Genomic DNA, 21,593 nt, shown 5'->3' on the forward strand with positions numbered 1-21,593 from the left:
CTGATGCATTTGTTTTGTGTCACTGGGAAAAAGAGAAACTGCATATGTACTTAGTGAAGCCTGAAACAAAACTCTTGCTCACTCAAGTATGTCCAAGATTGTATCAGAAAGGTGCAAAGAATAACCATAGGGAGATCTCTGAAGGGCATGCCACTGTGGCATGGGACACAGATGCTCTTACCACAAATTCAGAAACAATCACAAGCAGGACAGATCACAAGATTTTCATGTACCTATGGACTAAAACGACTTAGTAGACAGCACAGCAAAATATTGTTTCCAAGCACTAAAGTGTGGCAATTTTTAAAGTTAGATCAGTGGCAAAAACTTCCTGGAAGATCACAAGGCCACAAGGCCTGAGTTGAGTTGTTTCTGTAATAGCAGCAATTGCTCAGCAAGAGTAACTGCTCTACACAGAAAATCCACAGCACTTCTGAGGGGGCATTTCTGCCTTTCCTGTCCTACAGCTTTCTTGTGGCCTTCAACCATTAGCATCTGTTAGACAAGAGCACTGAAGAGCCAGCAACTTTCAAGGAGGCTGGTAAGGAAAGGGAAAAATAAGAAGTCTCTCTCAAACCAAACAGCTTTTTTACAAGGGTATCTCCCAAGAAACAGTCCAAAAACTTTAAAAGTCCTTTTTAAAAAGTTTCTTAAAAATGGCATATTTCAAAGCAAGAACAAGAGGATGAGTATACTACTTGATTTTTTGCAATGCTACAATGCTACAGCAATTTCAGAAGATTATTTCTGAAGTGTAGAATGGAGCACGAGGGTAAAACCTGGCTTCTTCACAAATACAAGGTTCACTCACTGCCCTGAAGGAAGATCATGCATTTAGCAGCTTTGCTCATTCAAAGAGCTGAGGTACAGTTAACACTTGGCCAGCTAGTAGGCAACAGGAAAACATTTTAGGTTTCTAAACATAGTTTCCAGCTTTTACTGGACAAAACATGTATTAGTAAGGAACACAAATATACCAAAGCCTATGGAAGAATACAGTGCCGCATCAGTATAGAAAAATACATTCTCTGTTGTAACTTTTCATTACAAAAATATCAGTGACAGATAGACTTTCAAGAATAATCTCATGGAAACACAGGCAGGTTGAGACACACACACATATTTGACAAAACATACACACAAAAACGTTGCACTGAGGACCAAAGACCTTCACAGGCTGAACAAACATTATGTTACTGTGAACAACAATGCAACCAAAAATAGTTTTTAAAGTATGTATTTAAGTAACAACTGCTGAATTTTGGTGTCTAACTAGTCTTATGCTGATCTGCAGGCTCATTGCTGGCAATACACATACTTAAATTTTGGCTCCACAAGAAGCTTTTGCGCTCATTAGTTAGAACACAAAGTCTGAGAGGGAAATAATTTGGTCCTTAAAACATGGGATATTGTTGTTATCACATACAAGTTCATTTTATCTTAAGATCAGTATTCAGGACTGAACAGGTTGGCTATGAAAACTTTTGTTGTTATTTCCTTTTATCCCCACCTACACAAAACTGCAAATGCAAAAGCTCTGGAAGAAATCACATCAGCTAATGTGCCTCCCCCCCGCAAAAGTACAATAAACATACTCTAGAACACAGATGGTCTTAGCTGAGGAGTCATACAGTATTCTGTCACACACACATCACATTAATGTTGCTATGTACAGTATACACCATCTAAGTGGCCTGAAGTTAGATTTCAGCTTTGTCCCTTTACTGGTATCAAAGCCTAATGTCAAGGATCCAGGCCTGATTCCTGTTCTTCAGTTTCCCCAGGTAGCTCTTCAGCAGATGCACCACACACACTGCCTTGGTTGTCTGCAGACTGATTCAGCTCTTCAGGTTCCCCAGCTGCGATCTGAGTTGTTTCTTCTTCTTCTTCTTCCTCAGCCTCCCCATCATCTTCTACATCCATCTCAAACACCCTCACGTGACGGAGATTTGAACTTAGCTGTGGAAATATTAAGAATCTCCATTAACAAACCAATCAAACAAAATCCCCCAACCTCTCCCACCCCCACAACCCCAAACCAATACCAATTTACATGTTGGTCAATGGCTTTAAAAATAGCCTTTATCAAAATGTTTGTTTTCTTTGAAAAGAGATATCAAGAAAATCAGCAACTGTTTTATTGCTCTGCAGGTTGAAGAGTAATGCAAATAGATCTATTAATTTCGGTTAAAGTTTTTCACTTTGTGTTATGAGAGGTATGATTGCATCCTGACACACTGATAATAGATTATGATAAAATAATCTGTTTGAAAAAAACATTCTTGATAAATCTCATTAAATTAACAGAAACAGGTTATTACATGCTATGGTTGGAGAGAGTATTTCTTTTAATTATTCACAGGCTTGTTGACAGATACTGTACTTACCACACAGGAAACTTTTCTAATACCATTTACAGCAACATACTGAGCTTTCATATTCTCCAGCACTCTCCACTGATTCTCCAGAAAGACTGTCCGTGTGGATATCTCACCACTTTGCTCATCCAGCCTGGACATAACAAGAATAGAAGCACAAAACTAGTGCATTGGAAACGGCTCTAGTACTAAAAAAAAATCAGTTGGCCTAATTCTTTTGGTCTAAGTTTTATTATAGCATATACAACAAGCAGGTAAGCATTTAAAACCATCATAACTCTACTGCAGATATTCTAGAGCAAAGGATCCAGCTGGGGGGGGGGGGGGGGGGGGGGGGGGGGAAACAGCACATTTCAACTGAGGTAAAAGGCTGCAACAAAAGGGAATGTGGAGTTTAGAGTTTGATCTCCCCCCCCTCATAGGAAACATCCTCTACAGCAAGAGGATGAGGCTGGGCCTCCTTCAAACTCCTCCTCTACAAGAAGAGTTTCAGACAAAGTGCTGAAGGTAATGCCTCCACTTACACACAAGTTTGGCCTCCATGATCTTTCACAGATGTATCATTCCCATTCACTCCCACTCACAAGGGCTTTGTATGAAGGGACTCCTTGTCTATTGCAGTGGCCAGAATTAGTTTGAACTTGTTTCAAATACTGTTTAGTTTTCAATACACAATCTCTTTGTGACATAAAAAAAATATTTATGGTCCAGTATGGCTCTTTATTTTCAGGTAAGATATATCTTAAGCTGTTCATCAGAGAGATATAATGGAAAAAAAGAAAAAGTAAGTGAAACTCAGTGACTAAAGCCCGGAATCACAGGTTGAATTACAGTGGCCATTTTCTTTTTCTGTGCACTTTCCCCCAGATGTTCTCCTCTCCATGTTACCATATACCAAGATAGCAAAAAGGCACCAAGGCTAAACTGACAATAGTTGTAAGTGTGACTACCAGGAGAATGAGGAAGAAATATCTGTGTGTCTTTATTAGAAGGCACAGGCACATGAGCAAATATGCCGAAGACATACTAACTTAGCATTCTGACCAGAAAAGTTAACATCCTCTTATGAAAACAAGTAAGATTTCTGCTTCTATAGGATGTCCTCAGAATTGGCCCTCCCATTTCATTAAAGAAGATTCAAATACACCAGTAGTATTGTCTCAAAAAAGCAAAAAAAGACCCCATGAAAGCAAACGTTCAGGAATCTTCAATGAAATTTAAAATCCCACCCTACCCCCACAGCACAAAAAAGGGTTTTGGTCTTTAAAATATTTATACACCTAGAGCACAAGTAACTGTATATAATGAAAATATTTGATTAATCTGCTTTTCAACTCTGCATTTTGAGACTCATTAAAAGTTTTTCAAATACCTTTTAGCAGAATCCCAGATGAATTCCCTTTCTTGGTCCTCATCAGTGTACACTGAAGTTAAAGGCAGCTGAGCCAAGATTCTTTCCTTCCCCTCTTGTTCCACACTCTCCCTCAGAACTACAGTTACTGTCTCATCATCATAGAAATGTGCATCTAAACAACTGTAGCACCTATGGGAAAAGAAAACAGTGTTTACTTCTTGGAAAGCTTCAAAGAATAAAAGTGAATACAGAACTGATATTTTCAGGTTGTGCAGTGTTAATGTTATAAAATATTGAGTAGTTAACAGCGAGCTTTACTGTAAACGGTAAAAAGCTGAGTCTTGCAGTTAAGACACTGAAAGACAGCCAGAACCACTGCGGGCTATGCAACATTTCAGGGACCAAAAACTTTTCACATTTCACCTGAAATGGGAAGAAATAAGAATGCTAAAAAGCAGTAAACACAAACTCCAAGAAACACTTAGAAACACAACTGAAGGCACAGAGGGCAACCATATCTGGCCTTTCTACATTAAAAGGATAAGCTGGTCTGACGTCTTCTAGTATGCTTTCATTCAGGCATCTCAACTCTCATTGTCTTACTTTAACAACATTACAGATATAAGAGCTGTTTCCAGATAGCTTTGTTTTTAACTAGAAAACTGTAGTTTCTTTACCTTCAGTTGAAGTGAAAAATAAGGCTCCCACAATCCTGGAACTTCACGTACCTGTGCCCTTTCTTATAGCTTGACTCACTCAGAGACTACAAGCTAGGCCAGCAACTGAAGCAGTAATTTGCAGGACAAAAGCCAAACTGTAATACCTGAGAAGTTAACTCCATGTAATAAACACTAGAAAATAGGGCCTTCAGTTCAGCAAGCTGCAACTGTAGAATGAAAATCAACTAGACATACTGACCTTGAGTCTGAGCTTTCATTTATACTGTTGTTCAAGAAATTTCCAAACTCTACAGCAATAAGTCCATTACTGACACACCTAAAAGGAGAGTGATCATTCATTACCTGGGTAATTTTTTTTTTCCACTCTCAGAAAATCCAAAGAACTCTGATGGCAGCTATGGAAAGAGATGGTGCAGCCTGTCTATAGACTTTACACAATACATGGCTACATCTCAAAACAATATAACTGGTGGAAGGAAACCTTTTGTTTTATTCTTCCCCCAGCAAAATGTGACTAATAAGCTCAAATGAGAAACTGCATCTGACCTGTGTTCTCTGCTTAACTCCTGGCTCAATTGTCCTAGTCTCAGGTCTGTTAAGTTACTTATTACCCGTCAACAGAAAACACCAGTTCAGACTGTTTTAGATACTAATGGGGGAAGAAAACGGACAGAAACTACACCATGAGGCTGTAATTTTGTCATCAGAGGCTCTCAAATGAAAACATATAGAATACTTTCACCATATGTTTTCTTCAGCAGTAAAACTACTTTAAAAATTCCTACCTCATCACAGCTCATCATCTCCTCAAATGAAGTGATGGAGATTATAAAATACATCTTTCCGAAAGAAGAGGAGTTTCTGATGTTTTTTAAACCCAAGACATTTCAGTGATCCCACTGACAGAATACAACTTAAGCAGTTGCATCAGAACAACTGAGACAGTGACAAACGGCAACTTGGGTGCAGAAACTCCCGAAACTGCACAAAACTACACCCAAAAGAGATGTTTCACCTGCAAGTCAACCCTCCCATTTGTCGTTAATGCATTAAATTACAGGCTGTTAGGGGTTAACAAAAGAATAATACTTGCAGGAAGATGAACCAACACTGAAAGTTTGGTTCCTTACACATTTTGTTATCACTCAAGCAAGTAATTCTGTGAGGAGCAAAACTAACGGAGCCTGATTTTTTATCCTAAGCCTACAAACAACTTGGGTCTTGTGGTTAGATTCTCAGAGTCTAATAAAACACAAACTCCTACTGCATTTTCCTACCACACTTCCTAATGTCCTCCTCATTTATGGATTCAATCCAAGAGGGATTGTGCTCATGCTGCTTATCCTTTTTTACAGAAAGAATCAAATTGTAATTGACTCTATACACGCATGCACTAAAGCTCACAAACACTGTGCTCCCCTCCCCCCATTTTTTACCTGGAAGTATCCGTATGTCTCCTCAAAATGTATATTTTAGAAACAGAACTGTCTAACATGGTGAAGAGAACATAATGGATATTGGAGGTTTTGTCATTCCACCTATATCGTGAGGGGAGGAAATTAAAAGTTAGACCAAATTACAGTAATTGATAAATGAAATGCAATAAAGAATAGCAGCATACTCACAGAAATGGTAGTTTAGATAACTGCGGTGTGGAATCTTCACTGAAAAGGAAAACAAAATCAGTTTATAAAACACTACCACAATCTTGTGCAACTGAGCTTTAAAAATAATGCAAAAAATACCTTTGAGAAATTTTGTAAAGAGACATGCAGACTGCTTGATGCACTGACTTTCCAATTACATCCTACCAAACACAATGAAAACAAGCCAAAAGATACAGGAAGTTACTCACAGTTACACACTTTTTTAAGGCAAAAAAGAAAAGGCAAAGTAAAACCCAAGGACATGTGAAGGAGAAATCGACCAGTATTTATGCTGGAATAAACACCCCCACTGCAAACACTACTATCACTTGATACACTTGCTTTGCATTTGTTCAGAATATATAGACTAATATATTGCCAACTAATACAGCTATATAATACATAGTGCATACATCAAGCTAATTAATGCTCAAATAGATTCCATTTATGTCAGAAAAGACAGAAAATGAGAAACAAATCATCTCCCACTACTCTCTCCCTAGCCAAAGGCTTGAGACACCCAGCAATGGAGAAGCTAGGCTGTGTGCTACCACATATTGTGTAGGCACTCAAAGGCACAGATTAAAGTTTAAGTCTCCCTAGGTATCTTCAGTTGAGCGCTACCCCAAAATAAAGTTATCATTTGTAAAGACCGAACTTACAGCTGGTTTTTGTAAACATTGATCAATGGTGTCTTCCATTTGTCTTTTGACAAAATGTAGTGATTTCTCAGGATAATAGGGAAACAACAATGGGCTTTCTGTAAACAGATAAATCAAAGTTTATTTTAAGACACATGTACCTCTGTAAAAATACACCACACTGCTAAACTCACAAACTGGAGTGAGTCCAGTGGAGGGGCACTAAGATGTCAGGGGGCTGGAGTACATGCTTTATGAGGAGAAGTTGAGGGGCAGGGTTGGTTCAGCCTGGAGAAGAGAGGACTAAGGACGGGGAGCCACCTGGTCTCCTCAGCTACCAAAAGAGGAGTTACTGAAGACAGAGCAACATCCTTCACAAAGGTGCACAGTGAGAGGAGAAGTGGTAACAGTCATAAGCTACAGTGAGGGAATTTCCAATTGGGTATAAAGAAAAAAAGTTTTCACAAGGAGTGGTGAGGCACTGGGTAACAGTGTGCCCAGAGAGGCTGCGGGATCTCTATCCTTGCAGGCATTCAGCACTTGATTGCACATGGCTTTGAGCAACCTGGCCTAACTTTGAAGTTAGCCCTGCTTTGAACAGAAGGTTGGATTAGATGACCTCCAGATCCTTTTATTATTCCTTGATTATAAATTCAAACTCAGGTAACTAACTGTAATACAGTATGAAATGAGGCAAATGAACAATGGAGGCCTGCTTGTCCCTTCAGCATTCCTTCATTGCCCATTCAAAATTATAAAAACAGGGAGCTGCAGTTAGTCAAGAGCTAGAAATACAGTTGTCATGAAATATCTTGTTTTAGAAAAACAATTTCCATACTTTTTATAGTAGCTGTATTTTGGGTTCAACAGGATTCATTCCTTCTTGTGAAGGAAATTACATTGTAAGAATATCTTCAGCTTTTAAGATAAATCTTACTACTTATTTTATATACCTAATCTGTTTCTTTCCAATATTTAGCTGGAAAAACTACAAAAAATTAAGTCAATCAGCAAAGCAATACGGAACACTAAAGGAGGGTAGTAAAAGTGTCAACCACAGAAGCACATGTAACATTCCTAGCTCTATAAACCTTACAGTTCTAAGGAGAGAACAAGACAAACAAACATCTCAATAATTACCAAATTAATATCAACAAAAACATTTATAGCAGTCTCTCTACAAACAATCATGGATCTTGCATGGTAACAGAAGTGCCTAGTCAAATAGTCTACATATATTCAATGATCTAAAGTATCAAAAGTATTTTAAAAGTATGCTTAAAAAACATTTTCTAGAGACTGCTTTGCCAAACAGAAGAAAGTGCAACAGCTTCCCCTCTTTTTATTTTATTGTTAACAGACAGAAAAAGGCAGTCATGGCAAATTCTCTCTTGTAATAACAAGACAGCTCACACTGTAGAAGTTTTGTAGTCTGTAGTTTCTATGGTTAAAAGAAGAATCATTCTCAGCATCAGTTTGTTATTGTCTCTTACTTCCTTTTCAACACTAATTAAACAAAACAGTGCAGGAGCATTGTAAAATCTTAAAGACTCCCAATCAAAGAGAACAAATTAGGAAGCTTCCCCGAGCTATGACCCAAGTGTACTTATTACTTCCTTAGAGTGGAATCAAAGCCTCTTAAACAGGCATCTTCCTGGGATTCCTTCAAAACCAACATTTCTGATACTTGTTCTTAAAAAGCAGGACTACTCCTAATATCCAGAAAATGGTAACTGACTGAACAAGCAGCTACGTGAAAACTCTGTAAAATAACAAGACCCATTTATTTTATACTACTCAGATAAAGACCCATAACCAACACTGTAGAAATAACCCATAAGTGTGAAAAACAGATTATTCTTCTAAATTTGTTAAAGTCTACATGTTTCTTTGATTCACTGTAAAAAGCACAGGTTACCTTTAAGATGAGTACTATTTTTAAGAAAGTTAAACCACTGATTTCCCTCCGTATTAGGTGGTGATACAAGGTCATCATCTTCATCTTTCAAGTACTAGAAAAGAAACAGACATTCATAAGATCACTATTTAAGAATAAGGGACATCAGAACTCACCCCCAACACTGTCCCTCACAAGTCTGTTAAACATTTCCCCTTAATATAACATGTCCTATTCTTAATATTAAATCCTCCACCTCTTCTAGAAACTAGTAAGAAAATAAATTGTTGTATATAGTGATATTTCCATGTAAAACCGATCTTAAAATGAAGTTTGAATGCAAATGTTTTGAAATCCAGTGATTAATGGCATAAAAACAACAAGCAGATTTCAGTTTTACACTAATTTTGTTAGTTGCAAAATAATTTCACCCCCTTCTTAAAACACAGCATACATAAGGTAAAATTACAAAATGTGTTTTAAACGCTCCTTTTCTTATTAATAGTGGAAAATAATTAATACTCTCCTCTATCATTGCTGGAATGTGCAACACACAGCAAAAGGGAGAGAGAAAAGTGGGCACAGCTTTAAAAATTTTTTCATTTAAGGATTTTTGCACTTATTCTCTTTTCCGTTTATTCCCTAGTTCTTTACCTGGCCAACTCTCTCCACGTTGAAGTATTTTCCTTTACGATTATAGAGCTCTGGTGCCTGAAAAATAAACACAAACAAAAACAAAATTTAAACCCAAAGTTCAATAACAAGTACCGTACATAAAAGGAGATTCAATTATCTTCCCTAAGGTTTTCCAGGTTCAATCAGCAGCAGCAAAAATACAGTCAGATGCTGTACTTGGTACTCAGCAAACCAATACAGCTTACCTCATTGAAGTGTTCGGTAAGAAAATCAGCAACAAACGTGATATCTTTTTGAGTCATCTATAAGAAAAAAAAAACAGATGAGAAAACCAAAGGATAAGAAAGTTCAAACAGCATGGAATGCATGTTCTCCAGGCCAAACAAGCCCAGCTCCCTCAGCCTCTCCTCACAGGGCAAGTGCTCCAGCCCCCTGACTATCTTGATGGCCCTCTACTGAACCTGCTCTAGTTCATTCATGTCTGTCTTGTACTGGGAGGCCCCAAACTGGACAAAATATTCTAGATGTGATCTAACGAGTGCTGAGTAAAGGAGGATAATCCCCTCAATCTATGGGCCCTGCTCCTGTTAGTGCAGTCTAGGGGTCTATTGGCCTTCTTTGCCACAAGGGCACACTGCTGGCTCTTGCCCAGCTTGCTGTCCACCAACATCCCCAAGTCCTTTTCAGTAGAGCTGCTCCTCAACCAGTCAGGTCCCAGCCTGCGTCATTGCAGGGGCTCCTTCCCTCCTTCCTGGGACAGAACTTGGTATTTGTCCTTGCTGAATTTCAGCAGGTTCCTGTCAGCCCATTCCTCCAAGCTGCCTAGGTCACTGTGGATGGCAGCTCTGCCCTTGAGTGTATCAGTTGCATCTCCCAGTTTGCTGTTGTCTGCAAATATGATGCAAGTGTATTCCATCTCCCCTTCCAGGTCATTGGAAAAGATATTAAAAACCCATTACTGTTAACTTCAGTGTGGCAATGATTTCACTCCATTTGGGGGAAGAGGAGGGAGCTTAGGGACAAGGAGAAGGAATGAAATCCCTGAAAGATTAGAAGGTGCAAGATGCAGCTTTGAAATGAGCAATCTGTTCTGATACATGGTGGGACTGCTGTAAGAAGCAACATGCAAAAGCAGCAACACTGACTTGGGTCAGAGGAAGCAAGGCAATTGTTGGAGGAGAAAGCGCTAAAAACAGGCTCCCCATCTGGGGCCTTGACATTTTAAAAGATGGAACAAAAGAGAGGTCATTTAGGGCATATAAAGAGCCACTATGTAAGTATTTCACAGCTGTCACACATTCACATACATGCTTTCTAAAAAGAGTAGTATTAACAAAGAAAACAGAAAAAGTAATACATGTGAAACAGTGCATTAGTATGAATCTAAGGCCATCAACTTTCTCAAAGAAACAATATGGACATTATTGTTTAAGTTTTGGAATCAAAAATAAGCTTTTAATCCTGCCCTCCAAGTCCAGTAGAATATAAAAATATATCACTATATATTAGCAATGTTACTACTACCTTGTTCAGCTCTGGAAGCACATGATCTTCTGACATTCTCAACATGGCTGAGGGAAAAATGATATTCTTACTTCATTAATAGGTTTTTTTCCTAATAGTCTCAATTTTCCATGGCTGTGTAATAAGACACTGCTGATAACACAGGAAAGATTTATTTTGCAGAAACAAGAGTCTAGAATGAAGGATTACAAATTGAGACTGAAATTAAGGCTCACCTGCCCCACTAACTATCTTTTATCCATTCTATCTGCATTCCATCCTCTGCAAGATTGAGATTAAACTATTATTAAAAGGGTTCATAAGGATTTATGTTCCTACTAAGAGCAGTAAAATGAAAATCTATAATACACTGTTATATTGTGCATGGCAATATTCATGCGTTAAGAGAGGTGCAGAAAAGTCATTATAATCAATGAGACTTAGATACACAGCTCTGTTTAGTTTCAATAGAGGCAAAGAGTGATTATTTAAAGGGTTAATGTTATGATCAAGAACTCTTATGGCTCTGCTTTCTGCAATTTTTAAATTAAAATTACCATACTTCAGTTTGTAGGTGCTAACACTGCATTTCTGGTGCTTTTACAGTGACTGATAAGACTGCTTAGGTTTTTGTAAAATAGTTCTAAAAACCAAATTAAAATGATAAACATATTCATAACCACCTTATAAAAATAAGCAAGGCCAAAATATAAAGTTCCCCACTTCTTCTAATGTTTAATCTGTAACTACTCAGCTACAATCTGAGGTGGCTAAAGACTGCATCAGAACATTCACAGCATGTTTACACCTTTGCATAAGTTAACTGCTAATTAGGTGTTCGTGGGAAAAAACAGCAAGAGTAAACAGTAAACAACAGTAAGAGGCAGAGTAAAGACCAGTTAGACCATACTTCAAAATTTGTGTAAACCGCAGTCTTTTCATTTCTCCTATTCAAGACCAGCAAATTGGTCACGAAGCAGAAAACAGTTTGGAGTAACATACTACAAGATACGGGTATAAAATACCTACATGTATTCTGAACTCTGTGTACATAAATTTAATTAAGACCTATCAATATTTAACATATAGATCATAAATTTAAAACCATTCTCGCTCCAAACATAACCTTTTATATGTCCAGGAATTTTCTATGATAATAATAAATAGACAGTTATGCCTCAAATTGGCTTAATTACTTGTCAACTTTCAAGGTTTACAATACAGAACAGATACTGTATGCTTACTGTGTAATAAAGCTTACCAACATACAGCCATCGAAAAAACGCTTTGAAGTTTTTCATACTACTGTCGATAACCCTATACAAGAAACAAAAAAAGAAACTACCTGATCTATATGTCACAAGATGCCCTAGGTTTAAGTTCCACCTTTATTAGAGACAGACCTACAAGCGTTAGGAATTTTTAGAAAATGCTTAATGCATCCTTCGCAGTAGGACTATTCTTACGGTGTGATTCTATGAGATGCAGTGAGACAAGATTTGCTCTCCCCTCTTCCTCTTCTCCCAGCCACATGCTTCCCCATAGATACATGACTTAATAGGCTTTTTTTTTTTCTTTTCTTTTTTAAATTCTCCAGGCAGTATACTTACTGAAGCAGCTCATTTGCTTTCAGGATGAAAGAACCAACAGCAGTAATAGCATCTACAAAGAGAGCAAACCATTATTATTAAGCTTTCGGAAGCAAAATCATAGTGGGTAAACAGCGCGTGTACACACACACATTACTCTACCTTCAATTCCAGATGCATCTAATCCCAGAGACTCATATTTTTGTTTCCATAAAGCCATTCCTTTCAATTCACTCAAGTGGTATAACAATGCCTCAGAGCCACTAGAAAGGCAGGGCAAAGAAGATCTTTTAGTCAACCCTTTGGAAACTCATTACTTCATTGCACACTACATTTTTATTAAATGGGTGAAGTGGGAAGCTTTATAAGGTGGTCTGGCATATAAAAGCAATTTAAGGATGAGAAAATATTACTTTACATAAAAGCAAACATTGCCCTAATGATTTTAACCACCACCTAAAGCTGATGAGAATGTTTTGCATGTATCTATATAAACACTAGTCCCTGATATACAGTTGGTATTTCACAGAGATCGCTCAAAGTATGTTCTTGTATAATTCTTATACTTCTCCAGCATCCAAAATCAAATCAGCACATTTTGCATCACCACAGTCTCCACGTCAACACACCTACATACACAGAACCACTGATATAGCATAAATTCTTTCAGTCAAGCACGTAATATGCCAATTTATTTCTAATCCATTGGATATCTTGCAACCTACCTCTGCAAATGACTTATGACCAACTTTTGTATACTGGAGTAGGAAGACTCTATGGACTGACCAAGTTTTTTTAAACCCTATTAAAAAAGAAATGTTAACATATGTTAATATAACAGAATATTTATTAAAAGATACTGAAATACATGATTTAAAGATTTCAAAAACATTAACATACCTTTACTGTCAGCTGGTTCATTAATAGAGCCTGAAGTTCCAGACTAAGGGGGAGTTGGAGGGGAGAAGAGAACCAAACATTGCTTTCATTTTGTATTTCAATTTCAAATGCAAACGCATGCTCAGATAAAACAACAGTAACTACCTTGCTTTGCCCCATAACAACAGCTGCATAAACTCATCCTGAACAGAAGTGGTTGTATTCTTTTCCTGCCAGTCAAAATGATTGAAATAGATTGGTAAAGAGAAAAAATTCAGTCTACCACATAATCTCACAAATACCTCATTTAAAGCATATAGGAAAAGAAAAAAACCATATCCTTGAATGCTGAAATCAGACTACTGATCACTGGAAACTCAAAGACTAAGAGTCAAGTAATTTAAAAGTTATTTTCAATTGTATTCCCTAGTAAAAATTCTAAGCAGTTTACCATCACGAAGAATCTATGTTAAAAATATATATATATATATTATTAGTTCAAATTAACTTCTAACCATGATCGATGATCACAAAATGTAAGCCAATCCAGTATCATCTTAATCATGACTCTGTTACACATGCTCTATTGAACCAGGCTGCAAGTGCTGGTAGACTGCCACTCAATATTTATAGTAGCCAGCCTATCAGTGGCTGAACTACAAAGAACACAACCTTAAATAGAAAACAACTGAACAATAACTGTGCAAGCTGGAAACTATCATTTTTGAAAAACTTTTGAAAAACTGGAATAAATAAAATACACGAATATCACAACACGACCATGCTTTATTATACTCAGGTATCTTCAGCTTCAAAGCACTTGATATGCAATAGCTTCTGGGTTGCCTCTGAACTTAGAGATTGTTATTTGGAGGCATTAAACTTAAACAAAGCATTAAGATATGAAATATGTTAACAGCAACAACAGAACTACTGCAAAGAGTGTATTTCTACAATACCTGTACAAACTTTGTTAGCCGTGAGTCCATCTGCATCAATATTTCTTCCCAAGCTTCACACATGCATGTCAATGATAACTTTATATACTGTAATACAGATACAAACATTAGTGTTATTACTCCCCCCCAGCTTCAATACATATTCGAGAAGATACACTATATGTATTATCAAATTTCCAAGTCAGAGTTCTACACTAACTTAAAACCAACTTAAGTTCCCTACTAGATAACGTTTATTTTATTTGCATCAAGAATACCGAAGCCTGTAAGAACTGCGATATAAAAAAGATGTCAAAACAAAATTGTACCTGTAACAGAGTTGAAATGTGAGTAAATTTCCGGGCCATTCGAGTTACCTCAGGTAAGTAACTTGATAAGAGACTAGTGTCCAGCTATAACAAATAAAACAAATAATAGTTAACAGATGATTTGTCTCTGAAGAAATTTTAGACTACAGAAATGGAAAGACAGATGTGGAGGAACCCACAAAAAGCCGTCTTTTCTCATTTCCTTGAAGTTGATTTTAAGAGGGAAATACATTCTAAGTCAAAGGAGCACAAATATTTTGATACATCTACAAAAACTCCTCATAAAGATTCTTCATTTTGGAATCCTAACAGTAATAGTCTTAAGAATGGCTGTGTGCAGAATGAAGAAAATCTGAATAAACACAAATATAATTGAATAAATTAATGTTATATTTATAGTAATATTTTAAAAGAATGCCTTAGAATTTTGTCTCCATCAGTCTCATCAGGGAGACTACAAGTTAATATGATAAACCCAAAAGCTAAATTAAGGTGAATATTAGAAAGACTGAAAATAGTAGTTTGTTGTTATCCTGCAAATAATGGGAAAAACAGTAAAGTTACTTTCAAGTAACTAAACTACAGCTTTTTTACTCTTAAAGAACATTTTAAACTTATTTTACTTGCCTGAAAATATGTCATCTCTGCTTCACTGTCTGGAGAGTCTTGTATCTCTGTAATAACTGATAGTGACTTCAAATCACTAGACAAACATAAGCCACGACAAGAACCTGGCACCTGAAGGATTCAAGTTTAAAAGTTAATGAAATACTGCATTTTCTCAATGATGTATTTACTGCACTAGCATATTCACCTATATGGGCAGCTGCATTCAATTACATGTAAAAATCAAAATGAAATTTTCCACTACTGTTCAGAAACTAAAGCACCCTTGTTACTATGGGTTAGTGCTAAATTAGTTTGTTTCATTTGAAACAAGACCTTAAGCCATCCAGTTGGAGTTGGAGTGTGCGAAACAATAAACAAACAAACAAACCAAGACAAACAAGCATTCCTTTCTTGAAACTTCAACAATCCAGTTTCACTTATTTGTAAGCATACATCTATTGTTTTATTCAATCCAGCTGTACTTTGGTATATTTTGAAGAAAAATCCATGGGAAGAAAATGAACGTACCCCAGGTACCATAGCAATTTTGAACATTCCGTAAGCATAAATCTCAATAAATCCTGAGCTGCCACCAAGAACAAGAGCGTTCAGCCTATAAAAAGAGAAGAACATGTGCTGATGAGCATACCAAAAAAAAAAAAAAAAGAAAAGAAATTGCCAACTTCTCTCTGGCCTATCAGAAGTCACACCTGCCTGTCAGTTTCTAATGCATACAAATATAATCCTTAATATTTAAAATGCAAGCCCGTTAGCAAAGATACCCTAATGAATCACTGAAACGGAAAGAAATACTGAACTGTCTATGATCTAAGAAATTTAAGAACTACCAACAATTACTAGCTTGGATTTCCTTAATACAACCTGCCTCTAAGATATACAGAAAGCATTATCAGTTATTAAATGAACAGACAGAATGGGGAAAAAATAACAGACAACATTTAGGCACAAAAGTCCTTCTTCACTAACTTTAGTCCTTACAGAAGGAAAAAGTAACAGTTTCTAGCAACAGTCCACTTTCCAATGCAGACCACAAAGCATTCTTACGAAGCTGCTTTTGTGTGCTACAGATTCTATCCTAATTACATGCAGAATGAGTTTGTGGCAGTCACTCCGTGGCACTCCTCAGCTCAGCCTCAAAGCCAGTAACATTTAAAAGGGATGTAGCAGCTAAAACAGATGTCACAGATAACAACAGCATTAGAGACAGAAACAATGAATAGGACCTGGGATAGACAGATCTGTGTTTTGCTCACTTCTTAAAAGCTGACTTGCTACAGTAACTGGGAAAAAAGCTTCTCTGTGTCCTCTCCCTTTGTTTCTACATTTAAAACATGAAACTTTGGACAGGGAGGTTGTCTATTCCTGTCTTACGCCAATACATCTTCAACTACACATATTTGCTTGCATTACAGTGAAGAGCAACACTCTCCAACATAAAAGAAATGCCAATGTTTTACACATCCCCGTATAAACATCAGAAAATTAATGGCAATTTCTGCCTATTACACAGGTAACTGTATGTGAAAAGAGAATGTTTCCATTAAAGCCAATATAGAACTTAGCAAAGCAGTATCTGGAAAGCTTTTGGTTTGTTTAATCGGATGGCTGAAAGAGCACAGAATCAGGAAAGCTCCTAAAACAAATACACACACAGCTGCCCTATCTTTTTTCCTAGTCCTACTATAAGAAGAGATATCAAGTCTTAAAAAGGACTAACTGGTGACAATATAGAGAAGCAGATTTTGAAACAAGGAGTATGATTCTCAGTGGCAGATCTACAAGGGACAGTAAAAGAAAGCAAATGGAAAAACAAACAGAAGTTAAGTGCCTTCCTCTAGGTTGCATGACAACTGCTTAGCAAAGCCAGTCTCCGACAGCTAAACTAAACCTCATCCAACTGCTCCTCATGTGTTCCCTAGTGAAAAATCCTTAATTATTTTAAAGTAACCTTAATACAGCCAATTTCAGGTTTTGTGTCAAGTTTAGCTTTGTCACACTCATGCAAACCCACAGAAAGTCCCTGTCTGGAATAACAAGAATTCACAATGTTTCCAAGACCAGCTTAAGTAACACATACAACATTCCCTTCAAATACAGACCAAGAAATCTTTTTCTAAAGAAAAGCATTTACGGCAGCAACAGCAGTTGCTGATAGTGTGCCAGACAATCCTTCTAAACGGAGAGGGAAAAAAAAGTGGAAACTGATGAAGCCTTTTTTTTTTAATATTTTCTTTTGACTTCATCTTTCTACACGAAAATAGGAGGCATTCCACATCCTTTCTCCAGAACCATGAAAAACAGGTTATTAATAACTCAAGAGCAAAACTATCCATCGTTTTACCATTAAAAAAAAAGAAACCTCCAGAATTTACCTTACATCACCCAGAAGCTTCATAATTTCATCTGACTTTTCTTCACTAAAAACAAAAAAAATATGATTGGGGTTTATGTAGCTTGTCTCAATAACAGAAAGCAAAAAAAACCAGAGAGAGATATAAAATCACACTTTCTCACCTGAAGATTTTTGCAGTGGTGCTGTAACTGAAAATAAAATAATTATTCTCAGTAACAATGAACACACATGTAATCCAAAACATCTGTACAGTGTTAAAGATTAATAACTAAAAGAATGACAACATGACAAATTAGATCTTCGTAGTATAATGCTTACTTTTTTGGTAGTGCAGGTAACTTAGGCAAAAGGAGATTTGACTCATCCTCAGCATTGTAAAAGGAAGTGAGAACACTGAAAAAGAAGTATGATTGCTTTTTACTATCAAAGTTACAAAAAAGGCGGAAAAAAAAGCATTTATTTCTACCCTCAAACTTACAGCAGAGACTCAAATGGTCACAATATGTTGAAGAGTTGCAAATCTCAGAGGCTAATCCCTTATGTACCCTTTAATAATTTAATTTATAAAAAGAACATATTAATAAAAAGAGTCTGGTAATCTAGTTTTATTTTCACCAAATGAGAATATACAGTTTTTCTTTGTTGGCTCAGTAGCTTGCCACCAAATCCTCCATAAATTATCCGTAATGCAGATATGACTGAGGGTCTCTTTTTAAACAGAACTCTGTCCCTACTGTACCTGCACCTCAAAAAAACATTCAATTTAAAGACATATGTTACAGTATGAGGAAGACTAAAGCCTGGTACTTAACACCGCAGCTTAGACATGCTGGAAGGATGAGGCTCCCTATAAGGAGATAAATCTATCCCCATGAAGAGAAAAATGCTAGACCGATATAAGATACATTTCTGTTCTTACTATTTTTAGATTTGTACTTTAAGGAGGAGAGAATCCCCAAGTCAGACCCCAACCCCCCTCACTTTTTAAAATAAATGTTTAATTATTGCCTTGCACTGCAGTAAGGTATATATCAGAGAGTTCTGTCAGATGACAGAAACGGGGACCACGGTGCCCTAGAGCTCACGAGTGCTACTGAGAATTGCGTAACGACACACATTCACAGTCACTAGTAGCACTCTGACATCCTGCAGCAACTGCACCCAGGACAGAACTGCCAGTAGGTCAGGATGTAATAACAAAGGCACACTCAGAAAGGAGTAAACACCCTACCAAAGCACTGAAAACACAAATAAAGTAAGATTCAATAATACTCTCCCTGGCTGGCAGAACAGATGAATATAACAACAATTTATTAAACTAATTGTAATAATAACACATTAGTTCATATCAAAGTAAACTGGATCAGAAGGCAGACTGTACAACAATACCTCAAGTTACCACTAGATTAAGCAAACTATTAATAGGTGGGTGCTCAAGGTCTTGCTGAAATATTTCCCTATAATCTAAAAGAACCACAAGACTAAGACTTCAGCACTACAAATAAGCATATAAAAATGTCAATTCTAACAAAAAGGAAAATTTTAACAAAGAGGTGATAAAAAGATACAGCTATATAACGTTGTATTATTTTAACTACTTGTAATATACTAACTATAAATTATTAGTAAAAATAGTACTACATGGCCTATCTTTACCTGTAGAGTTTTTCAGACCTACCTGCTTTCTTCAGTTACTTCCATCCATTGCATGTAGGTAATAGAAGAGTCCACAGAGAAGGAGTGCAAGCTTTCAGGTTTTTCCACATCACACAGAATAATTCGCTTGGTATCAGTAAGGCCAAAAGCCAAAACTAGAGAAGGAAAAGTATAATATATAAATAACAAACACGCAAAACTTTGTATTTACTTTATGCTGGACTAGAAAGCAATGTTCCTTCAAAGCCTACTACTAGACACAATAGTTAGGCCTAGTAGTCTCCTTGCCTTTTATTTACTGTGCTTCCAAACTCTCACTTAAAACCTGCTTACCAGAATGAAGGTTTGAACTCCTATCTTATTTTTAAGTAACATATTTAAATCAAAAATCTGATCCCACAATTATTTATCTGCATGTTGAACTGAAGTACACACTTCTAACTATAGCTCTGATAAAGCAAAGGCACCAGTTTCTGCAAACTTGAGGCTAAAATATATTTAAAGACACAAGTTTTCATTTTACTATAACAAAGTACAATTTAAGATTAGCATCACCACCTTTTTTAGCTTTATTTATCTACAAAAACATATGGCAGGCATCCACTACTGCATCTACTTCCTTGTAATCACAGGCAACCAGCTTCAAAAAAAGAAGTTTCTTAAACTCCAACATAAAACTAAATAGGCAGTTTTTACCCATCTCTCATGTCAGAATATTGTTCCCATTCTCACCCTTCTAATAGGCCCCCCCCAAAAAAACCTGATTTCCAACATATACTTGTTAAGCTACTAATTTCACCATTATCTCTATTGATAAGACATTACTGTCTCGACAGACCTTATTCTATCAAGGAAAGGGCTCTTCTTCCTTCTCTGACATAATATTAGAGAACAATTTTCACCTCTAAAATTTAGCCTATCCTAAAGAAACCTAGCTATTCAGTCTGTCCTGATCCTTTTCTATTCTCCCAATGAATTTTGTAGTTCACATGAAAATATTCTGCTTACTTACGAATTGGAAGCTTTGCTATACTTTGGAAAGCAATATTCTTGGACATAATTCACTTTGCAAATCTTTCTTGCAGTTGCCTTCAACAGTGTATCCTTCCCTATAACTTTAAATAAACCTACATAAAATTAAGCCATCCTTTAAATACAGTTTACTTGAAGATCTCCTTCAGAGATGAGAGTTATCATCACCACAACTTGCACTTATTTCCAACAGGTTTCTTATTGCAACATGTCACTTCATATACTTCACATTACTTTTGCCATCTGGTCTCCAAGCAAGAGCAGTCACTTCTTTTCCTGTGTTTTCATTTGGAGGCAAACTCCAAACTCGCTGGAAGTTTGCAAGGCGATGAAGTAAAACCTGAAAAGCAAACAAGTGCAAGATTAAAAAAACCCATTAATACTAGCTTGTAAATCAATTCAAGATGAAAAACTTTACTTTTCTTTAGTAAGTCCTACATCTCAAGTGTCATCTTCTCTAGGAGATGATTCATTCCTATGTCTTTTTACAGTATACTGCTCACTATGCAGCAAAAAATAAAAATTGTGCCCTGCACAGCCAGAAGCCTGTAAGCAGCAGGGGCTACCTCGGCCTCTCAGCCAGGGTGGCCTGAAACAGCTTGTCTCCAGGCTCGATCACAACAGCAGTTGTGAAAAAAAAAATACTGGAAAACTGATGTAACTGAAAAAGGGGCACTTCTACACTGCGCAGATAGGGGCACCGGAGTCTCACCGCCCGGTAATTTAAAAGAAGGCGAGGAACAACGAGCACTACGACGTCTGGCCAAAACGCGCCGGCTCAGCCCGCAGGACCGGTGCGCAGGCCGCACGAGCTGCGCCCACGGCGACGCCAGACGGCAGCTCCTCCCGCCGGCGGCCCCGGCTGCCGGAGAGGCCCCGGCGCCCTCACCTCGCCCGCGCGGTTGGCCAGGGCGATGAGGTCGCGCTTGGGGGACCAGGCCATGAAGATGACCTCCTGCGGCAGCTGCTTCTCCCCGACCTGCCGGAAGGCCGGCATGGCGCCGCCGCGCCGCTCACGGCGGCTGCCCGCGCCCGGGCCCCGCTCTCGCGGCCTCCTCCCCGCGCGCCCCCGGCCCCGCCGCCCGCCGCCCGCCCCCCGCGCGCGGCTTCCGGAGGCGGTGCTCCGCGGCCCCGCGCGGGCGGCGCGGGCGGCCGGTGCCGGCACTGCAGGCCCGGGCCCGGTTTCCCGTTTTCCGCCAGCGCCCGGGAACGCGCTGCAGCTGCAGGCTGTCGGCTTTCGTCTGTACCACAGAGCTGCCCTCGGCGTCAGCGGTGCCCAGCCCCAGATGGTAAAGCTAACGGGTTTTAATCGTTAAAAAAATTTAAATCGTAAAGCTACTTTAAAAATAAAGCATACTTACAGGTCCTTTTGTTCTGCTTCCTAAGCACCTGGAGTACTTCCCATTTCTTTCCTCAGACTTTTTTCCACTATAAGCATTTGAAGAGAAAACC

At 37.9% G+C, this 21,593-nt stretch overlaps 1 protein-coding gene across 4 annotated transcripts; it reads right to left on the reverse strand.

Annotated features, from left to right (window-relative positions):
* Positions 1-1,006: 1,006 nt before the first annotated feature.
* Positions 1,007-21,260, reverse strand: ANAPC4 (anaphase promoting complex subunit 4). 4 transcript variants are annotated; one of them, XM_026120484.2, is made up of 28 exons: positions 21,031-21,258; positions 20,376-20,481; positions 19,132-19,264; positions 17,772-17,846; positions 17,615-17,641; positions 17,473-17,517; positions 15,608-15,692; positions 15,098-15,208; positions 14,471-14,554; positions 14,163-14,249; positions 13,369-13,433; positions 13,225-13,267; positions 13,050-13,126; positions 12,487-12,587; positions 12,346-12,397; positions 11,997-12,052; positions 10,757-10,803; positions 9,478-9,534; positions 9,251-9,307; positions 8,618-8,711; positions 6,721-6,818; positions 6,158-6,219; positions 6,038-6,076; positions 5,849-5,950; positions 4,651-4,728; positions 3,751-3,921; positions 2,388-2,511; positions 1,007-1,959 (listed from the first exon to the last, which is right to left on the reverse strand). In XM_026120484.2, the coding sequence occupies exons 1-28, from the start codon at positions 21,136-21,138 to the stop codon at positions 1,744-1,746; spliced, it is 2,400 nt and encodes a 799-aa protein (XP_025976269.2). In that variant the 5' UTR covers positions 21,139-21,258; the 3' UTR covers positions 1,007-1,743. The 4 variants fall into 4 exon arrangements, with proteins under 4 accessions (XP_025976269.2, XP_025976268.2, XP_025976270.2 ...); XM_026120483.2 differs by having other exon boundaries at positions 10,754-10,803; XM_026120485.2 differs by lacking the exon at positions 4,651-4,728 and having other exon boundaries at positions 10,754-10,803; positions 21,031-21,259.
* Between the last annotated feature and the right edge of the window lie 333 nt (positions 21,261-21,593).

Source organism: Dromaius novaehollandiae, chromosome 4, assembly GCF_036370855.1.
Source record: "Dromaius novaehollandiae isolate bDroNov1 chromosome 4, bDroNov1.hap1, whole genome shotgun sequence".
Lineage (NCBI taxonomy): Eukaryota > Metazoa > Chordata > Aves > Casuariiformes > Dromaiidae > Dromaius > Dromaius novaehollandiae.

Coding starts and splice junctions, on each gene's coding strand:
- ANAPC4 (XM_026120483.2), bottom strand. CDS start 21,138: ATGCCGGCCTTCCGGCAGGTCGGGGAGAAGCAGCTGCCGCAGGAGGTC. Junction 2,512..3,750: donor ATCTGGGATTCTGCTAAAAG/GTATTTGAAAAA, acceptor TGTTATGTCCAG/GCTGGATGAGCAAAGTGGTG. Junction 1,960..2,387: donor TTAGAAAAGTTTCCTGTGTG/GTAAGTACAGTA, acceptor ATATTTCCACAG/CTAAGTTCAAATCTCCGTCA.